Source organism: Acanthochromis polyacanthus, chromosome 12 (assembly GCF_021347895.1).
Source record: "Acanthochromis polyacanthus isolate Apoly-LR-REF ecotype Palm Island chromosome 12, KAUST_Apoly_ChrSc, whole genome shotgun sequence".
NCBI lineage: Eukaryota > Metazoa > Chordata > Actinopteri > Pomacentridae > Acanthochromis > Acanthochromis polyacanthus.
This window is the reverse complement of record NC_067124.1, coordinates 24969296-24989012: the sequence shown is the minus strand read 5'-3', so window position 1 is coordinate 24989012 and position 19717 is coordinate 24969296. Positions and strand designations below refer to the sequence as shown.

Genomic DNA, 19717 nt, shown 5'->3' with positions numbered 1-19717 from the left:
AACATGTGACTTGGAGACTACGACAAGAAAGTAAGTATTTAAGGTATAAGTTGAAGCAGTTAGATAAATTATCATTATACATATTTTTTCAAATTTACAAAAAAGCTTAGCAGCTTTGGCCTAACTATTGACTGCAAGTATTGTATTGTGGGACTCTGTAGTTGAACCTTGTCTCTTCCCTTTACATGTAATGTTTGATATAAAGGTAAATATACTTTGTGTAATAAAACTTTTAGAAGGTGATACTTGGATTAGTTTTCTGAACACATGTTTTACTGGTGATTAGTAAGTGTATCAAAATACATTTTTAAAATAAGCTTCCCATTGCTGCTTGGAAAAGAATCAATAGGCCATTGTTGTAGAGAGGATTTCTTCCAGCTGGAGAATTTATGTACGATAGAATCGAAAACAAGAATCAGAAATGTTGTAACAATGATCAGGCTACAATGATCAGGCTCACTGATGTGTTTTTGACATTGATGGAGCTCTGTGAACCAGAGGGAAAAAAATATATATGGTATTTTGGATACATAGACAGTCCTTGTTAGTAGGATTGATTCATTGTTGGTTTTGATCTTTGATTGAAATTCTTTAGCAGCAAGAAAAATATAACATTGCCAGGCTTCTCCTGTACGTCTAGATGTCCTTGGCGCTACAGGGTGTTGCACATCTTTGATTGTCCCATTTTGTATAAAACATAAGCAAATACACCAACAAAATAACACTAGCAATAAGCCCAGTGAGAATTTTGAGGCCCAACTTGTTATTTCATAATCAGGATATGAAAGACTATTTGTTGATTTTGATGCCACTACTTTTCCTTACAGGTCTTTGTGTGGGACACCTCTGGCGCAACTTTGTGAAGATCTGTCACGATTCAGCAGGAGTCAGCATTATGGTAATAGGTCTTGCCTTGTCCACGCTCGATTTGGTTTACTAATAATTACTTATGGCCACCCAGGCCAAGGGAGATCAGTGAAGGGGAGAATGTGAATGAGCGCCTGGTGTGAAAAATGAAGAGGGGCTTTAAAAATGAGCCTGCATGAAGGAATGGATCTGCGATGAAGAGGACACACCATTTTCTGGTGATATGAGTCAGTCACACACTAACGATCGAGCTCAGATGGATAACAGGAATAGGAGAGTGAGAAAGTGAAAGCAGAATATGGGTACAGTCTTCAATAATTTTCCACTCAGTTCCTGCTGTCACACCAGAGGCAGCAGTGGTTTGAGTGAATGGCTGAAAAATGCATCGTATAAAAATATTCATCATTTAAGTTCTCATATAACAACTGAAAAAAACCATCAACAGTGGAGAGCTCAGAGGATCCTTTTTCTTTATACCACAGTCTACACCCTAATCGATAGCTTAGATCCCCTCGACATGGAGTGGTGGCCTTATCAGAATGAGTGTCTGTGTTTGGCATGAATCTAAATACAAGCAAACAAAAGTCCAGGCCTCAGAGGGTTTTTATTTAAGTGCAATCATGTTTGACAAATGAGATTCAGATAGGAGGGAGCATGGCACTTCAAAAGCAACAAGAGCACAGTTCCACTTGTGGTGGATGTATGTCTGAAGAGAGATTGCTTAATACTTGAATGAAAAGGCAGGCCAAGGGTAGAAGGGAAAATAATGAGATACAAACGTTACAAGAGACTTTGTTTTGGAAAAACACATTACAGCTCAGAAAAACAAGAGTTCAAATGGCGAATAAAGAGCACTGGTTTGCATTAAACTCTTCCTGAAATGGGTGCAGGTCTATTTGTACGGGAGATATATTACCCAGACAATCACTATTGACAAAAAAAACTCCATGCTCACTTATGTGACAGACTTTACTGTTCAGCTTATATTTAATAACCGCAGAATTCCAAAATCTATTTTAACCTTAAACAGCCAAAATTTGTCAAGTGAGGCTGGTAGCTTATATATTATTGGCATTGACTCTGAAAGATCAAGAGACCAAAAAGTACCTAAATGTCAGAGTCAGTAAGAACTTGCCTTGGAAGCTTTCTATGATGGAAATCAACCGAACACTGCACAGGCCAGTGAATAAATGGCATGAATACGATTACATGAAATAATATGCCAGTTAATAAATGGATATCAACCCAAATTCGTGTATCAACTGAAAGATAGGTGTTGGAGACAAATCTATAATTTTAATGCAGACAGTACTCCGAAAGGCAACAAGGTGAACATGCTAGAAGATTTTCAATCATGTTTGCTGACAGACTTTCCTACCTGCTGTGGGATTATCTGCTCAGATGAGGTGGCAAGATTGATGGCAAACACATGGTCTCTGCAAGAGAGGGAGAGTCAGAACATTAACAGGGCCATCTCCACATGTGTTTTGTCAGCTTTGCTGCTTTCTGAATGGAAAGCTCTATAAGCCTCTGATCCAACCATTTCACCAAAACCTGCTTTCCAAAAAAGAAAAAAATATCTTCTATTTCGCTCAATAGAATTGATCACAGCTGTTCAACAATACAGGCTGGAAGGTGGATTAACAGGCAAACTTTATTGGCTTCTTGGCTTCAGGACCTCGGAAAAGTTTCCCGACACCGTAAGTTTTCCAACTATCGACAAAACCCATATGAATTACTTTGAGAAGTAAGGCATGAACTTTGATGTATACAGCTTTGGAAAACTTGAGGCATTTTACGTAGATTAAGGATCTCCATACCTTTCTGGATATAGTTTTTGGTGGAAGCATTGCAGTTTGAGACAGACAAACTATAGCAAAATTTATTTCACACAATGAAAATAGGGAAGAGGGTGCCATCTTGTACTTTCTAGATAATTAACCTACGACATCTTGATTAAGAGGGGGAGTGAAGCGCAATTACAGCAGACAGAGATGCACTGGAAAACCTAATTTGTTCATGTATGTTTATTATTGTATTTTTCAGGGGGTTTAGGGATCATTTGCACCTTAAACACTATGTACTAAAATGCCTATTGCCTGTGTTTTTTTACTAAATGTGTATCTTGCTGAAAGACTACTGCAAGTCAAATCTACTTAAGGGTGCAAAAAAACTAACCTGAGATTCTAGACATTCTGCCAAAGCTGCAAACATGAAAGCAGTTTTGTGTCTAGATGCTGCCTAAGATACGTTACACAATGCTAAAAGTTTCTATTTGGATACATTTACCTTTGGGAAGTTATAAATTTCCAAAATTCTCTATACTTTCAAGACACTATCAAAGCTTTCACAGATAAACAACCAGTAAACCACTATGCCACATTTATTTTTCATCACATTTTACTGGGTGGATTCCTCCTTTGGTGTCTTTGGCATCTGTGAATATGATTGCTATGTTCACACTGTTGAAATCTTTTCTGCTGTCTTTTACAATGTATTTGGTCGCAGATTTTTTTTGTCTTCCTGTTAAGTGCACATTTTGTCCATTTTAATTTGTCATGTCCCTTTATAGGTGCCCATTTACCTCTTCAGCTGCTATTAGTGTAAACAAGACCTGAATTGACTTGCGCTTAATTAACTTTATGGTTAAATAAAAGGCAAACAACTAGCTGCATTGTTTATATAATCAAATTGATTCTTCAGGGTTTGTTGGCTGCTGATCAAGCTACAAGAACTCCACAGATAAAGGCCTGGATGCTGGAAACTTGTGATCATAATTGCTCACATTAATGGACTAAACAACCAGGAACAGTCACGAGAATTAACAGCAGTGAAAAAACGTATCATTGGAGTCTTTGTGCATCGATGTATGTGTACCCACATGATCAGACTTGCAGACAGAAGTTCACATTGTGTATGTAAATGTTTAAGAGATTACTATCATTAGCTATCACATTGTAAAACCTGCACATGTAGGTAACAGAGAAAGCAGCATGCAAATATTTATAGTATGAACAGCTGTAGGTGGTATGTGTGTGGGCACATAAAGGATTGGTCGACACTTTAACCACAGTCAGATTATCAACCTCAGTAAACAATGTTAACAGGGTTGTGTCAGATATTCTGCAATGTTAAATTAGCAGGAGAGTAATGATGACTGACCGGGCAGCGATGTAGAGCATGTGGTTGATCCTCAGCATCCTCTGGAAATCCAGGCCCAGGCGGACAGTGTCATTGTCTGACATCAATCCCTGGAAGCTGGGGTAGAGGTAGGAGGCTGCATGGGTGAAAAGGAGAGAAGAAGACATTGTTCAAGTACTCATAAGACCAAAAGGTAATGGGATAACCCCTTCTCAGTAAAGATTAGAAGTCATGAGACTAACATACAACTTCCTTCAGACGTTTTGTTGGAAAGCATTATTTCAAGACTGGAAAATAAAGTCACAACTTAACCCTGACAATTCACTGCAAAAGTACGAAAATAAAAGCAAGCGGTTTTCGCTCTGTTGTCATGTGTCTGTGCTATTACAACCAACTGTTTGGCAGTTTCACATTTCTAAAAAGACAGTAGGAAAACAGTGGCAAAACATTTATCCACAGTGTTATTTGCAATTTAAGAAACGTTAACCGAAGGTTACAATTTGCCCTATTGTGCTGAAAACCCAGAACATACACTGTATGCTAATGTGCACTTGTGGAGGTGGATGAGCAGGGAAACAAAATAGCATCCTGAGCTGCAAATTAGGTAGTCGTGTCATAAAAGTCAATCTGATTTAAATAAATGGCTCCTGGTAAGCATTTATGAACAGACACGACTGGGGACTATGCCAAGTGAGGACAAGGGAACAAATCAAAAGCATCTCAATGGAAAGTCTGTTGTCTGGTCAACCCACATTTAAATAGCAAACATCTGTCTCCAGGTCACAATAGTTCAACTTACTGTTGTTCTGAATGCAATTTAAATGGCTCAACCTGACAAAAGTGCACTTAAAGGTCTTCATTATAAATGATACCAAAGTATACAATTCAATGGAAATCAGGTTTTCATGTATAAGAAAACGTGTGTGCAGAGTAGCACAAAAAATGTTAGATAAGATCAACTGAAGGAAGTGGTGCAACAAGAAGCTGTGATATAATATCAACTATGCTGCTCTTTCAATCTTCCTCTACTGCATGTTAATTCAATCCTGCCTTCTCCTACTCAAACAACAGACTAACTCACTAGAGGGAAATATTCATTTAAACAATAGGAGATGGTGCCCAACCCTTAAAACAACAAAATGACAGCTAGTCAGTAGAAGGACATGCCTGGCAAAAGCATGATTTAAAAAAAAAAAAAAAAGAGATGCTTGAAGCAAAAACAAAATTAGCCTGCCTCAAAACTGACACCAGGCTGTCTTCCACATCAGAGCCTGCTTCCCCTGCTGCTTGCTTTTTTTTTCTTCCTCCAACCAAGCAAAGATTCAGCTCAAGGCCATAGCGCTTTGGGTCTGTAAAGTACTGTATTAAGTGCCCTCCAGCCTCCCATCTGACCTGGGCTGCTGCTGAATTAGCAATCCCCGCTAGAAATACACCACAATCTCAAATTAGTCTCTCTACAGGGAGCCGTACGCTCCCTTAACCACTCGTCTCGAATCGACTGTTTAAAGATTTAAACGCCTAATGTCTGGCTGAGTGCTGGACCTTGCTGTGCTGTCTGGTGAAGAGATTCCCAGTGGCTCACCGGCTCGCCCTGCTATCCTCCCCCTGGCAAATGACGATTTCTAATTACACTTCGGCACTTTCACATCCTATAAAGTTTGGGGGCAGCTGGGCGACTGCTCTGGGCTAAGTCCAGAAGCAGGCGATGATTACTTAAGATCCATGCTGTAAGAAGCATGTGGAGCTCCATGGGCCAAGGACTCAATCAAACCAGAAACCTACATTCTCAGGCTGCGTTCAGACCACTGCTGACATCGTGTCAAAAACTGCTACAGCAAGTAAACCTTCAGTTGATCAGTGAACACATATTTGTCCCTGCTTCCCAAGTGTTAGAATTTGTCAGGTTTTTTTTATGTTACATAGAGACATTTTTGGTTTTGGTCCATTGCATCAGTCTCTAGGAAACTGTGGTGGCAGTACACTTTGGTGGTTCATGTCCATATTCTGAGTCAAACCACCACATTTCCCTCTCTACCTCAACAAGAGCTGAACAGTTACTCAAAACACTATCAATAATGAAATGTATTTAAGTGCAACGTCCAACTCACAGTACATTTTTTAAAGGTAAAAGAAGCCACAACCTAACCATTATGAATGACACATTGTAGTTTCACAGAGATGCTCCGGCTTACATATAAATTCTCTACACATAAGGGCAGATGCTCGTTTGGCATAGACCACAGAAATTTTCAGTGGAAGAGAAATGTCAAAATTACCATTCCCACTAAAATCATGACTCACGCAGCAAATACAATACTAAGCGAAACAGTTATTTATGTTACATATTCAGCGTTAACTTCAGTAGTCCAGACAGAGATAAAATAGTCACCACAGTGATATCTTTCCAGAGTTTTAAAATGCAGTGTATTGTGAACAGTTATACAGTGCTTTGGCATTTCATAAGCTGTAAATTCACGGATGTATTTCTCAAACTGCAACTCCTGGATCGTATTTCATTTTCTCACCTAGTACTTAAAGGAAAAAAGCAGACATCAATTCAGCGCTTTGTGTACATGTCAAGTTAAGTGCAATATACTGCCCCACGTAAGAAACAATCTGAAAAAGTTATAGGAAACTATATGCTGTTTGATATCTACTATGATGTGGTTCAAATGACTTGAATTACGAAACCATTTAACAGCCATTTGATGTTTTCAGTTATGGCTAGTAAAAGAGATGGACCATCATATGATCTCCCGACTTAAGTAAAGAAATGGTAGCAACGGACAGGTCAAAATCAGAAGTTTATCAGGGTTCTCGCCAGCGCATTTTAGCGTAACGACCCGTTACGCTGTAACGGGCCGTTACGTTGTCATAACGGCCCGTTACGCTGTCAGTTTAAAAGATTACGCTGTGATTAGGGCCGCTTCGCCAGCGCATTTCAAAGATTACGCTGTTGTTATGAGAGTGTGCGGCTCCGTCATGAGAGAGGGAGAGAGAGCAGCGTGTGTGTGTGTGTGTGTGTGTGTGTGGGAGAGAGGGGGAGAGCGAGATGTCCAAGCGACCTTGAATGCAGCGCGAGCGAGAGACACGGCAGTCGGTTCGGTAGAGGAGGAGAGAAGGTGTGTAGATGCTGGGTTGGCAGTACTGTGCGGTTCAGTCACTGTTGATAGACAATAAAGGCTGCAGTGTTCTTCGATACGGCTGGGCTCCTGTGTCTTTGCCTCTACGGCTGCTGAGGAAGTGAAGGGGGTTAACCCCGGGCTTCCTGACCACGGTCGGGGGCCGAACAGGAAGGGTTAACACTGTGATTAGGGCCGCTGCGCTGTTATTTTGACAGATAACGCCATGTGCGCTTGTTTTTATCGACTGGGTGCCTGTCTAGGTTAATTTATGTCTCCCCACCTCAGCCGTACTTTCCTGTCGATCGACCCGTTCCTGTCTATTGCGCATGTGCATGCATGCGCGTTCCCATCTATTGCGCGCGTGCAGGATCACCTGCCGTTACGCTGAAAAAAAAATCCTGGTGAGAACCCTGTTTATGTTCAATAAAATCATCTGATGCAGTTTTTGGCGTAAACAAAAACATCTAAATCTGCCCTCCACATCAAACCACTTGACTCAAATGATCAGTGCAGAACAAAATATCTGCACAGGCCTTCTAAAGCCTAAATTTGTCAAACTTACACACAATACAGTCACTCACTAAAAGGCATGATGCTGGACAAGTCTTGTTCCCAATTTCCAAAAAGAGGTGTCACTTCGATTTGATTTCATAGACTTTGCCCAGACGAAGTGCTACGATTCATAATGGATGGCTCACAGAGTTTTGAGGGAACTTGTGCCATGCTGTCACCTGCTGGAAGCAGAGGTGACAAATTGTTCTCATTACACCTGGGACGGAGCTCCACATATAGCACTATTAGCGCAGCTATTTCTGCTAATGGTTGCGTTATTCTCTTCCAGATAGATCAATTACAGTGTGTGGGTCATGGTCTCAGCCACCTCTTAAATCAATTATGGACCATTACATTTAGCAGCCAAGATCTCTTCCGTAGACCTCCCCAATGATTGGGTGCCATTGACAAATCCCTAGGGTTGTCCGATGAGGCAGTGTCTTGAGTGTGTCGAAGAGTCTCCTCAGTCGAAATCTTGTCTTATAATATGGTTACACCTGGGTCTGGGTAATAATTCAGCATTAGCTGCTGTCAGCTGTCACCAATGGATAGTTGTGGTATCATGACATAAATATAATTTGTTCTAATTAAAGATTCCAAGGAAAGTGTAACATGAATTAACAAAATGTGTCTGACAATTTGTTTTGTTTGAGAAAAAATTATGATTATAGGTTCATTGTATGTGTTTAAACCAATCATGACATTGTGGCATACAGTACTGTGTGTTTTTAGTGACCCAAAGCAAAATGAAGTTTCTTTCAAAAATGTGCCATAGTTTATATTTATCAATTCACTGTAATCAGTTTAGGCTCACATTGATTACAGTTATCTAGAAGTGAGTTAGATGTTGAAAAAGTCACAGCTGACAATTTTCTATAGAGACTTTTTCTTGCAAATGTCCAAGTATGCGTGCACCTCAGCTCTGACTGAGATGTGCGTTTTCATGCACGTCTGGTCAAAGATGAAATGGCCTTTCTTCACAGCTAGTCAATATAACAAAATAATTACGATAATAAATACTCTAGCAGCGGAATAAACCTCTACAAATTCACTTGTGGTGAACAAGGCTTCAAACACATCTCACTAAGCCGTGCTCCCCAGTGATGAGATGCAATGCCTTAGTGACCCTCGCTCTAGTTCTCTAGTTTTACATGTATCCTGCAACAGGAATCACCATGGCAACCCAACATATTTTGAACTTACATTCTCTGCCGACAATGCTGATTGGTTCCAGGTCTTGGGGGAACGGTGTGGCTCCTGAGGACAGCTGAGGTAAGAAGGCGACTAAGGTGAGAGCCAAGAAGGCTGGCAGGATGGGTCGAGGCGAGCTGGGCATCAGCCTCATTTTGGCACAAGATGAGACCTCACCAGAAACACATGGCCCACAGCAGATTCACCCAACCCACCTAAAATGAGACACAAGGATATCAGGATTACAGAGTGTTACATCTGACACATCTCAGTGTTATTACAAACACATAGTCAATACCTTCATGGAACAGACTACAAGTTGGATGACTCCGAATTCAGCAATCTATACTGGGCTGATACATAAGGATGCATCCTTATTTTTGTCAATATTAAAGTGCAACAGTTACATAACTGAAGAATGACAGCAGGAAAGTTTAACAGTAGCAGCTAAAGTTCTTATTAGCATGCAATGCTTTGTGTCAATGCGGCAATGTGATTGAGAATCTGCTAAACCACTGAGAAGCAACAGTGCAAACACACATAAAAAAGAGGTAGACAGAGTCAGAGAGAACCAGAGATGAGAAGAGAAGCAGTCAGGAGAGGAGGGAGGCTCCTGGGGCCTAGACCACCAGGACACCTGCCACATTTATTGCTCACCAATGTCTTTCACAGGTGATGCAATTAAAACTTTGTCTACACCAGAAAAACACCCTGTACACTCTGCCATGACACCAGATCCTGATGGCAATTTTAATTAGACAGGTTAGAGGATTTGTGTGTTTCAATATTATCTTCAAAAACAACTGTGGGAGCAACCCGTATGAGATAAATGAGTTTCCATGCAAACTGTCTCCTCACAGGATGCTTATTGAGGTTTAACAAATATGAAGACGAGTGAAACACACCATCTCCAACGGCACAACATGAATTTAACGTTGAACTAAGTGCAAATAGAGGAGGAGCAGGATATGAAAGCAGTGGGACATTCTGAAAGCCTGCAGCAGCGTAGCAGCAAAGGATGCAGAGCTCAGTCCTGCTGTGTGGAGACTAAATGAAGCACCAGCAGGATTACATGTTTTACCTTATTGTGAGAGATCAGTCATGGACATACATGACCAGAGGGCTACCTAATGACTTCCATGTCTGCCTGAAACACCACAAGGCTTCATTCCCAAGAAATAGTAATTAGATAAACTGAAAAATCCAGACATTGAATGTGTACTTGTGTGAATGTGGCTCTTGGTCCGTATATGTTTGCCCTATGAAAGTGCACCTGTTCACTCAATGCAAGCTGGGGCTGGCTGCAGCTCTCCATGACTCAACATAATAATCAGTTTAGAATTTCAGGAAAAGACAAAGTACCAATAATGGAGACAAAAGGACACTTTAAGCTACAATGCTAAAATATTAAATTTTTTTAGAGTGACAGTGACAGCATAAACATGAAACAAAGATGCAAAAAATAATAATTTAAAAGGTGAACGTAATTTTAAAAACTAGCAAAGAGTAAAGTTAAGGCTGCACAACACTCACAGAACTGTCAAAGCTAGAGAATCTTCTATATTTGTTTTTTTTCTATATGGAGCCAGTTTCTTTTATCCACAACTAGATCTGAAGCAAAACACACAAAGCGGGGACGTGGGACAATATGAAAGACTCTCTTCACATTTGTCAGTGCAGTTATATAATATAGTTATTGCATTTGTGGCTCTGAACACCTGGTGCCAAATACATACATTTGCAGTATTAAAAAAGTTGGCAGGTGAACAGCAAATTATTCATTCATTGTGTTACTATCAGACACAGACAGAAGAATTTGTTTTGCATAATTACAGGAGCAACTCAGCAGGTGGACAAAGGGCGCTGTCACTAAAATCAAACTCTGCCAACATAAAAGTCAAAATGAAATGTTCGAATACCGCAGAGAATACCTGACAATGATCTCAAAGAAACGCAAAACGAAACAAACAAAAAACAGTGATGACAGGTCATCATGCAGTGATGTTGCAACCTCATCCACCTACTTAAATTCAAAGTTACATATTTCCATTTTAATAAATTAACAAAAGAGCTCTGAGAATAGTCCTTCTAAAAAAAGTTTCACTAGAAGTTGAAGTGGAATGTCTGTGTGGGAATAATTAACAGCTCGAGACATTGTGCACAAGGCTGAGATTATGCATGAATGTTAATTTCCACATCTGTTTGATATTTGAGGAAAGAGATAGTAACAGATGGATGGAAGAGGGATTTGTTGAAACCGACTTCAAACTGTGATGACCTGCGCTTCCCGCCAATTTATTAAGGGCAATGTGTCCTCCGCAGGGGTTCTTACAAGCCTTCCCAAGTTTATGTACTGTGTCACTTGGCAGTGAGACTTGGGCCACATGGTTTTAAGTGGGAGCAGAAAATTAAGTCAATAGAGACATGAACTCTCATCAATATTGATAATAGTCTGCTTCATTTAAATGCAGGGGAGAAAGCTGCATTTAGCAATGAGGTCAAGCGATGATCACAACGCCATAAATCGACGGGAGTGGGCGAGTGTCTGCTTGTGTTTACTTTGTGAATTACAACAGCCTTAGGCAGTATGAGGGCATTATACCTGATGGATTAGTCTCATCTGCAATGATTTGGATGCATTTTTTTCTTGCCAGGGAGGACAGTTATTTCAACAAACACTTTGCATTATAGTGGTACTACTCCAAAAGACAAATCCATTAGAAAACTCCCTTAGAAAGTCAAACACCTTCAGAGCAGAACTTTAGTCTTAACTTTGGTGTTAATCACCAGTCCAAACGTCAAAAGAAGTACATAAGTAATTTACCTCTTCACTTAATGAATATGCACAGCCAGCCACCCAAAAACATAAGCAGCAGATCCAGGAAAACACTATATCCTTGTGAGGAAGGAAGACAGAGATCCTTTATTGACAACCTACTTATCTAAAGGAAGGCAGCCAGCAGAGTGTGATGATGATGCATGCAAAGCAAGACAACCATAGAGAATACAAGAGCTTATGCAAGACCCATCATACTCTGAAAGTCAGGGTAACACCTTTACTACAAGCCAAGAGACACAGACCATGCAGTCTGTAGAGGACTTCATCATTGTCCTGGTGCTAGACACAATCTGCAGACCACGGTGCTTTAAAAAGTTAGCTTGAGGAACTGCACAATGACAGGTGGAAAGAGGAGAGGTTTGTCTTGAGGCCAAATTCAAGATGTAAAACAACTGCCTTTTCATCACAACACTGAGAAAAGTGCATCAGCAAGCAGCGTCCCAGCCACACATGGGCACACATCATCACCGACACACTACAGTAAACAAAAACAACCTCCTTTGGCTGCCAGTTGCTGTAAAACCGGTTAGTCTGAACTGTCATGGCCATTTTCCAGAGGGGAATCAGTCAAAAAGGGAGTTGGCTGAGCAAGAATAGAGGTCTACAATGGTGTAAAAACAAATTAATGAGCTGTCAGTTAAAGGCAAATGCTGCGACAGAATCTGATCTGTCACCTTGACATTTCCAACATGACTGACTTTCCCTCCAAATACTAACATGGTGGCCATAGGAAAATATACTCCATTTTAGGGCTAGAAATGTATAAGCTCCTAAACTACATCTTAGGGTTAGAAGGAAGCAAACATCAACAAATGTTGCGGACCGATAAAGTTCAAGTCTTGCACTAGCATTAATAAATACAAAATATTTCTGCCCCCTTGTGTGCTGTGGTTTGTTAAGCATGCTACACATTGACACATCTTTCCTTTTTTTTTTAAGTTCAAGTTGTTTAGCTGTGGTTTATGTGCTAACATGGGACATAAAGTAAATATGCAATGTATTGAAATCTGGCACAGAGTACTCCATCTGATTCTTTGTTTTATTTATTTGGATGCATTATAAGGTGCTTTATGAACTGCAAAAACAAAAGCCCTTGAACACAGAAGCCAGTGTGGGGTCACTGTGTGGTGACATCTGGTCCCAGCCAGCCTCCTGAACCTGAACCTCAGTGCAGTAGAAGTTATGCTCTGGTTGCCCTCCGTTCATCTCTACGCACCAAATGTCCCTTAACATTTACATATTTATCGCACCTTATTACTGTGAGGTCACTTGCATACATCAAAGCCAATTCTATTTGTGTATTGAGGTTAGAACATTCCTTTATACTTTTAAATTACTACCTGTGTGAATGAAGTGGGAAACTCAAAATAAGATGCATAAAATAAAACTAAACCTTTATTATTAATAGGTCATGATACATTATCAATATGGACTAAAAAAAAACATGCCATGATGAAATTTTTGGCTGTGAAAGTTCAACACAATTTTATTATAAAATGAATCCATGCAAGAAATTTTGATAAAGGTTGTGAAGGAAAAATATGTTTTTATGCACTAAGGTAATCTATTAAACAAGTCATCAATTTGACATTTGCAACAAAATTACACCATGCTATTGGACACCAAATCCTAATTCACGTAGCCTTGTTACAACACAGCTTTTATTTCGCTACACGTTTTGTCATAAGGTTTGGTAAAATGGCCGCCTGTCCTATTTGACACAAATAACTGCAGCAAAATGTTACTGACGATAAGCTCTCATGTTTACCTACCACGTCAAAGTGTCAACACGAACATATCCATCCCTCTGGAATTCTGAACTTTAATTTTAACCTAATACAAAGTCTAATCAGTTAATGACTTTCTATGCAGTCTGAGGAGGGAGCGGCTGGCTGATGAGCTGACAGCTGTCGAAGGAAAATAAGCCACTGCTTATCCTATCCCATGTTTGCTCTCTGTGTTCTAGGGTTTGGACAGGAGGGCTCGGATCATTTTGTTTTTAATGAACTGGACTTGTTAAGCCATCTGAGAGACATTGGCAGTTGGGTGTCTTTGGAGGATAGGGGTTTCTGGGACGCTGGGGCATTCCATTGATTATCTGACATTCATTTGGATTAGCCAGCAGTGTCTGTGGACTGATAAGATGTAGTCACAGAATTTGGGCCTTTTATTGAGTTAATGCAGAAATGAGACTGAAATAATAAGAGATCTTAGGCTTTATTGGCTGGCATGGATGAGGCCATGGAGACATTTAAATTCATACATAAACTCCCGCAAGTAAATTTTTACGTTCCACAGTCCCCACTTGGCGAAGGATAACAGGCCCATAAAAAGTCACACTTAAAATCTAAATTCTAATTTTATCCTCAATCAACTGCATTCCCCTGTATGCACCTGTCAACTCTTGGGATGTCTATTTTCTGCCAACACCTGCTGCACACAGTTGAACATTGGAGCATAATCCTGATGCAGAATTGCCCTCTGATATTCCCTGACCTCACCAGTGCTTCAGTGGTAGGGAGGCTAATCCAATCGCCTTTGAAAGCTACAGAATAGAGTATACCTCTCACCTCTGCGCACTTGGATATCTCTGAGCCCCTTGGCTCTAGAATTTTTTTAAGCCACACCACCCTCCACTCTGACACATTTGTGGTACACAATGGATAGTATAATGAGCGAGCAGATCCCCAGACTCCTCGATAATTTCAGACACAATTAGCCACATTAGCCTCTGCTCTCAGCAGGCCATTACAAAACAGGCTTTCATTCTGGGTGCTATAATAACACTATGAATATGGGGACCAGATGACAAATCAAACTGCAAGGTATGTTTGAGGACACACTACTTAAGCTTTAAAATGTATTAAAGTGACAGAGACAGCAGATGATTGTCAGATGTGCAAGAGGTGATCATTTAGAATGAGCTTGTGGTATGTTGAGATACACCAGTTTCCAGTGTGTCTGTGGTGCCACATACCCATGCAATAATGCATTGTAACAATGAATGCAGCAGCACATACCTTTAAAAGTAACCATATAAACCGATCTGTCACAACTCATCCAGCTGCTTAATGTTGTGTTGGTCCCCTTTGTGCCTCCAAAACTGCTCCGTCCCTTCGGGGTATGGGCACAGGACTTTGGGGGGTATCCTGTGGTTTCTGGCATATTGACACAAGAAGCAAATATTTTGGGTTCTGTGGTTTGTGGAGTGAGGCCTTCGTGATACAGGCTAGTTCTTGTGCATCTCATCGAAGCTCAATCAGAACGTGATCTGGGAATTTTGGAAGCTGACAATCCTCAAGGCCTTCGGTTGTGCTCCTCAAGCCATTCCTGAGCAGGTTTTGAAGTGTGGTGGCACACATTGTCCTTTTGGAGGAAGCTGCTGCAATGTGGAAGGGCAGTTAACACGAAGTGTGTGCGTGGTATGCAACAATGTCCAAGGTATTGCATTTGTGGCTCTGAACATGTTAAAGTGCACATGAATGCCAGTTTACCAAGCAGAACTCATTAGCTAGACTAATACAGTCATACATGTTTGAGGCAGAAAGTAATTCTGAATAAGAATAGGTATAAAGAAAGTCTGCCCCCAAAAGTAAACAGGAGTAATTCCTGAGATTTGTTGCATACAAGCCAGAATCCATGTTTTTGAGACTGTCATGAATATGCTTGCAGTATAAAGGTAGGAATGCTCAGCTGTGGTGTTGACTCCTTTTTCCACTCATGACGGCTTCCAGCACATAATAAAAACCAGATGGGCATAATAAAAAGGTAAAAACTTGATGTGAGGGGGGCTTTAAGGAATAATGTCTGGGTGTCAAGTTGTCTGATTTTCTTTTCTTTGCTAGAACCAGTATGGCTTTCGCCTGATGACGTTTGTGTCAAAACAACCACATGGGAATTTTAATGTGACGGGAGGAAAAACAGCACATGATATAAATGGTGCGTGGTGAGACAAACATCTCATTGTTGAGTCCTGAGATATATTGTCCCTCCCCAAACTCCTTTTGGAGGGTTCATCAGAACACCAATCTCACTGCAGTCCCATGACACAAATCACACAGCTCATCACCATCTGGACAGAGTTGTTTTTCTCCATCACTCACATCCTCAACTTATTGGACTTCGCTCTCCACACACAGCCATAACTGACATTCAACCATAACGGATGATGTGAAAAAACAAATTTCCCAAAGGTTCACATATATGTAATGCAGTTAGTGAATACTGATCGTGAATATTTTCTCCTTTACCTGACGGTGATTTCAAGTCTGTACTTGACCCTTCCAGGTAGGAGAAACTTTGCTAATTACATTTCCAGTGGCTAACCACGTAGACGTCATCATGGCAAATTGGAATTGGGATCAAGGAGACATGAACAATAATTGAGAGGACAACCCCCACAGGAGATCGAGGTGGATTCCCTGGGCTAGTTTTCAGAGGGGTGTTACTGGTGAGTTCATTCTAGAGTATTTACAATCTCACTCCAATTATTTCCTTTAAAAGCACTATCTGTTTTTATGAAGACTTGTGCCTTCTAGCCAGCTGTGTTTTTTTTAATGGTGAGTACACTGAAATGATGAGTTCAATAGTAGACCTTTATAACTTAAGGGACCTCAGATTAAAAAAAAAAAAAAGTGACGCTTTTCTGTATGTACTAAGTACAAAAACTACTTCTTGTGTATGTATACGCTAGATGTTTGTAATGCTACTTTTATTCTTAAATCAGATGCCAGAGTTTAGATTTCTAGTGTTACCTGTCGCTGACCAGGCAGACGCTGTGTATAAACACTTGGCTCAGCGGAGACATCTAAGCTGGGCTGTTGAATACAAACATGTCAGAAAACGGAGCTGGGGATTTCGGTGCATTACAAAGGCCCTGCAGCGGCAAAAACAGAATGGCTCCAGGGGATCACTGTGGCAACATTTTAAAAAGTCCATTAGCATCCCTGGTCGAAGACGAGTGATGGCTGGCTTCTCGCATTTTACCAAGAATAGAAAATCAATGGTCCCTGTAGTCCTTTAGTTCTTGGATTAGTATGTCAACTGCCTGGTGTCAGTATAATGTAGTCTCATTCTCACAGTGTCTGCTCTGTGCCATGGCAGAGAGAGGGCAAGATGGCATCCAGGATGAGATGTGTCTGTCAGGGGAGGTTGGGACCTTCCTTGCCATCAATGCCACTCAGTGTGTTCCCAGAGGAGCACTGCTTTAACCTCAGTGCCCACAGAGTTCAGACAAGTGACGGGTAGTCCTGTCGCAGAGGCCATTGATTGTCACCCCATGTCAGACAACTCGGCTCTGTCCTCATCGAAGAATCCCCACAGATTAGAGTGTGGTTTATACTTGAGCTCCCATGGCAGATCTTTAGAGAATTGATATCAAAGTAAAACCAAGATGACAGCAAGAGACAACAAAAGGTCTGGAAACCATTTCAACTTTTCACTTTAACACTGTCAGCTGTGAGAGCACGGATGCAGATACTGGTGTCTCGTTCAGCATCCAGAATGGATAACCTCAACTGCTTAGTACATGGGCATCACTCAGAGGGAAAAGTAGCATCGCCTCCAGTCAAGCCTGCTCCCAGGACTTCTTTCTACAGACAGCAAGTTGGCCAGACTTCACACAGAGGGATCTATGCAGGACTCAGACAGTGAGACGGTTCTCTGATCGATCTGCAAAACTGCTGCAGGCATCATCCATCGTCTTCATGTGTATTTGCAATGGGCGGGAAAAAAAAAGCCCAAAGGGCTATGTGTGAAAGAGGGATCAGGTTTGCACTAGTGAAATCCTCTTTATTCATCTGCCTCCTGTTAATTATTTACATTCTTCTTCAGAGGGGCCTATAATTCTCCCAACCATCCTGTGCTCCCTGTCAGTCAGGATCCACCTTCAATCTTCAGTGGTCCTTATGGCTTAAAAGGAGCCTCACCCCAGGGTCACCTAATCAAACAGATCAGTTTAAAATATGCCAGGCAGCAATCGTGCTCTCCCATCTCCCTCAGTTCTCCTCTTTATATAAAAACGTGAATGTTAACTACCTGATTCTCCTTTCAATCTCTCTGTCATCAATAATTCAGAATGTTATTGAGAAACACTACCTGAACCCTGTATTGACAGAAATCCAAGCACTGTCATTCCCTCAAGGGCGTCATAATTGGATACCCCCCGAGGCTACTGATGCAAAATGCAGAGCAGAAGGGAAAAGCAGGCTAAGTGTTGTTGTTTTCTGTATTTTGTGCATTTCCATTTTTACCTTTCTATTTCAGGGACTCCAGTCTGACCTAGCAGCTCAAGTCAGCCAACGTATCGACGAGAGGACTGTCCCTTGGGAACGTTTAGAGGTGGGTGAGTAAGTGTTTGAGTATCCAAACTTTTCAGACTGGAATTGCAAAGGGAATAACTGAACTAAGGTCAACTGTGGTATTTTATATACCGGTAAAGATGTTTACTTCACACAACTGTGTTTTAAAAATAAAAATAATCTCAGGCAATGCATCACTAAGCCTCGTGAAAAATGAAAGCAGCCAAAATCTGCATAACATCAGCGAGGGGCGATGTGCACAACTGTGTGTTTCCCCGGCACCGTCTTAAAAGCTACATGATTGTCACATCCCCTGTAGACTGATTTATCAATATGCACATCATGGAAATACAAAACCTATGTTCTGATGCTGGACAGTGTTGTCTGCTCCGATACTAAACCAATAAAGGAAAATGCTGATATAAATGTGAATATAGAGCAGATATAATCTCCTGTCCCAGAACGTTTTACATTCTATCGTGCTGCCTGAGCCTGTCATGATTCAGCTGGACATGCTGACCTTCTACAAGGGCATAAAGAGAGGCACAAGTTAGTTGGAAATAACAGACAACAGACCAGGCAGTCTTAAAATATGCTAAAATAATGTTTTAATAAATTATGGTGACAAAGATGGGAAACAGAAAGGTTTAATACTGCCAGGAGATGTGCTTTCAGACCAAACTAAATCTAACAGACTACTGTCAGTTTGAGCTCGGAGTAAAAAAAGTGGGTGTTTAAAGGCTTAGGTGATATTTGTTGGTCCCTGTGCAATCCCTGTGGTGCAGAAACAAACTCATGGGAAGGGATGGACACAAAGCTAAGAGGTTTGTCTGCAGTCCTTAGAGCCGATTTGATTTGTGATTGTGCTAACACATTTATTTACGTGTTCAAGGTTATATCAGTAAAACCAATTAATACTTTGATCCCAATGCGTATAGGGTTTTCCCGAGGCTCGGCTTGGCAGACCCTGATTCTGCTGTCAGTGCAGGAGGCAGAAAACACTCAAAATAAATCCCGGGAAACAAAAGAAAAGCCTCATATATAAGCAGACATGTACTCGACTAGCCAAAACGACAACAAGAATTAGACATTTTGTTGTCCAAATGGCAATATACAAAGAGTGGGTTGAAAGCTCATCTTGCTTGTGATGCTGTTATCTGCCACAGCTTCACTGCTAAAGCAATAAAAATAAAATAAAAAAAAAACAGTATGATGTATAAGAGGGCTTTTAAACAGACATTGGCACTGCGGGAAAAAAGCTAACTCATCAAATAAGGCAACAAGGCACGAAAAGGCTCACAATACAAGGGAACAAAAAAAAACAAATAAAAAAAGATCCCCATGTGGTACGCAGCAGTGGTCTGACAGATATAAATACAGTACAAGTGAACAGAAGAGCCCTCAGAGTCACAGCTCTTCAACAACAGATGGGGGGGATAGAAAAAATCACTGTAATTTGATGGGTCTCAATGAGAGCTTATAAATGCTGATAAATTGAGTGGAAACATATTTTTTTATTTTTACTGTTGCTGACGATGCTTAAGCTGAAGACCACCACTGTGGAGGACTTCACGGTGGCTTTGTGTCCATTAACTCAGAGGCGGACAAAAAGAGAGTGCGAGTTCTCTATTAACGCAGAGGCTCTTTGATCTCTATCTCCCCTGTGGTACCAATTAGTTTGCTGCACCGTTTGCATTTCAAAC

General features: G+C 40.9%; 1 protein-coding gene across 6 annotated transcripts in view; it reads right to left on the bottom strand.

Moving 5' to 3' along the window:
- sema6e (sema domain, transmembrane domain (TM), and cytoplasmic domain, (semaphorin) 6E) overlaps positions 1-19717 on the bottom strand; it is a 172768-nt gene that overhangs the window by 64648 nt on the left and 88403 nt on the right. For all 6 annotated transcript variants that reach the window (XM_051956794.1, XM_051956795.1, XM_051956793.1 and 3 more), the window contains 3 exons: positions 8889-9091; positions 4030-4144; positions 2246-2303 (listed from right to left, as the gene is read on the bottom strand). In XM_051956794.1, coding sequence (XP_051812754.1) covers positions 2246-2303; positions 4030-4144; positions 8889-9030 — 315 coding nt within the window. In that variant the 5' untranslated portion in view covers positions 9031-9091. The remainder of the gene's footprint in view (positions 1-2245; positions 2304-4029; positions 4145-8888; positions 9092-19717) is intronic.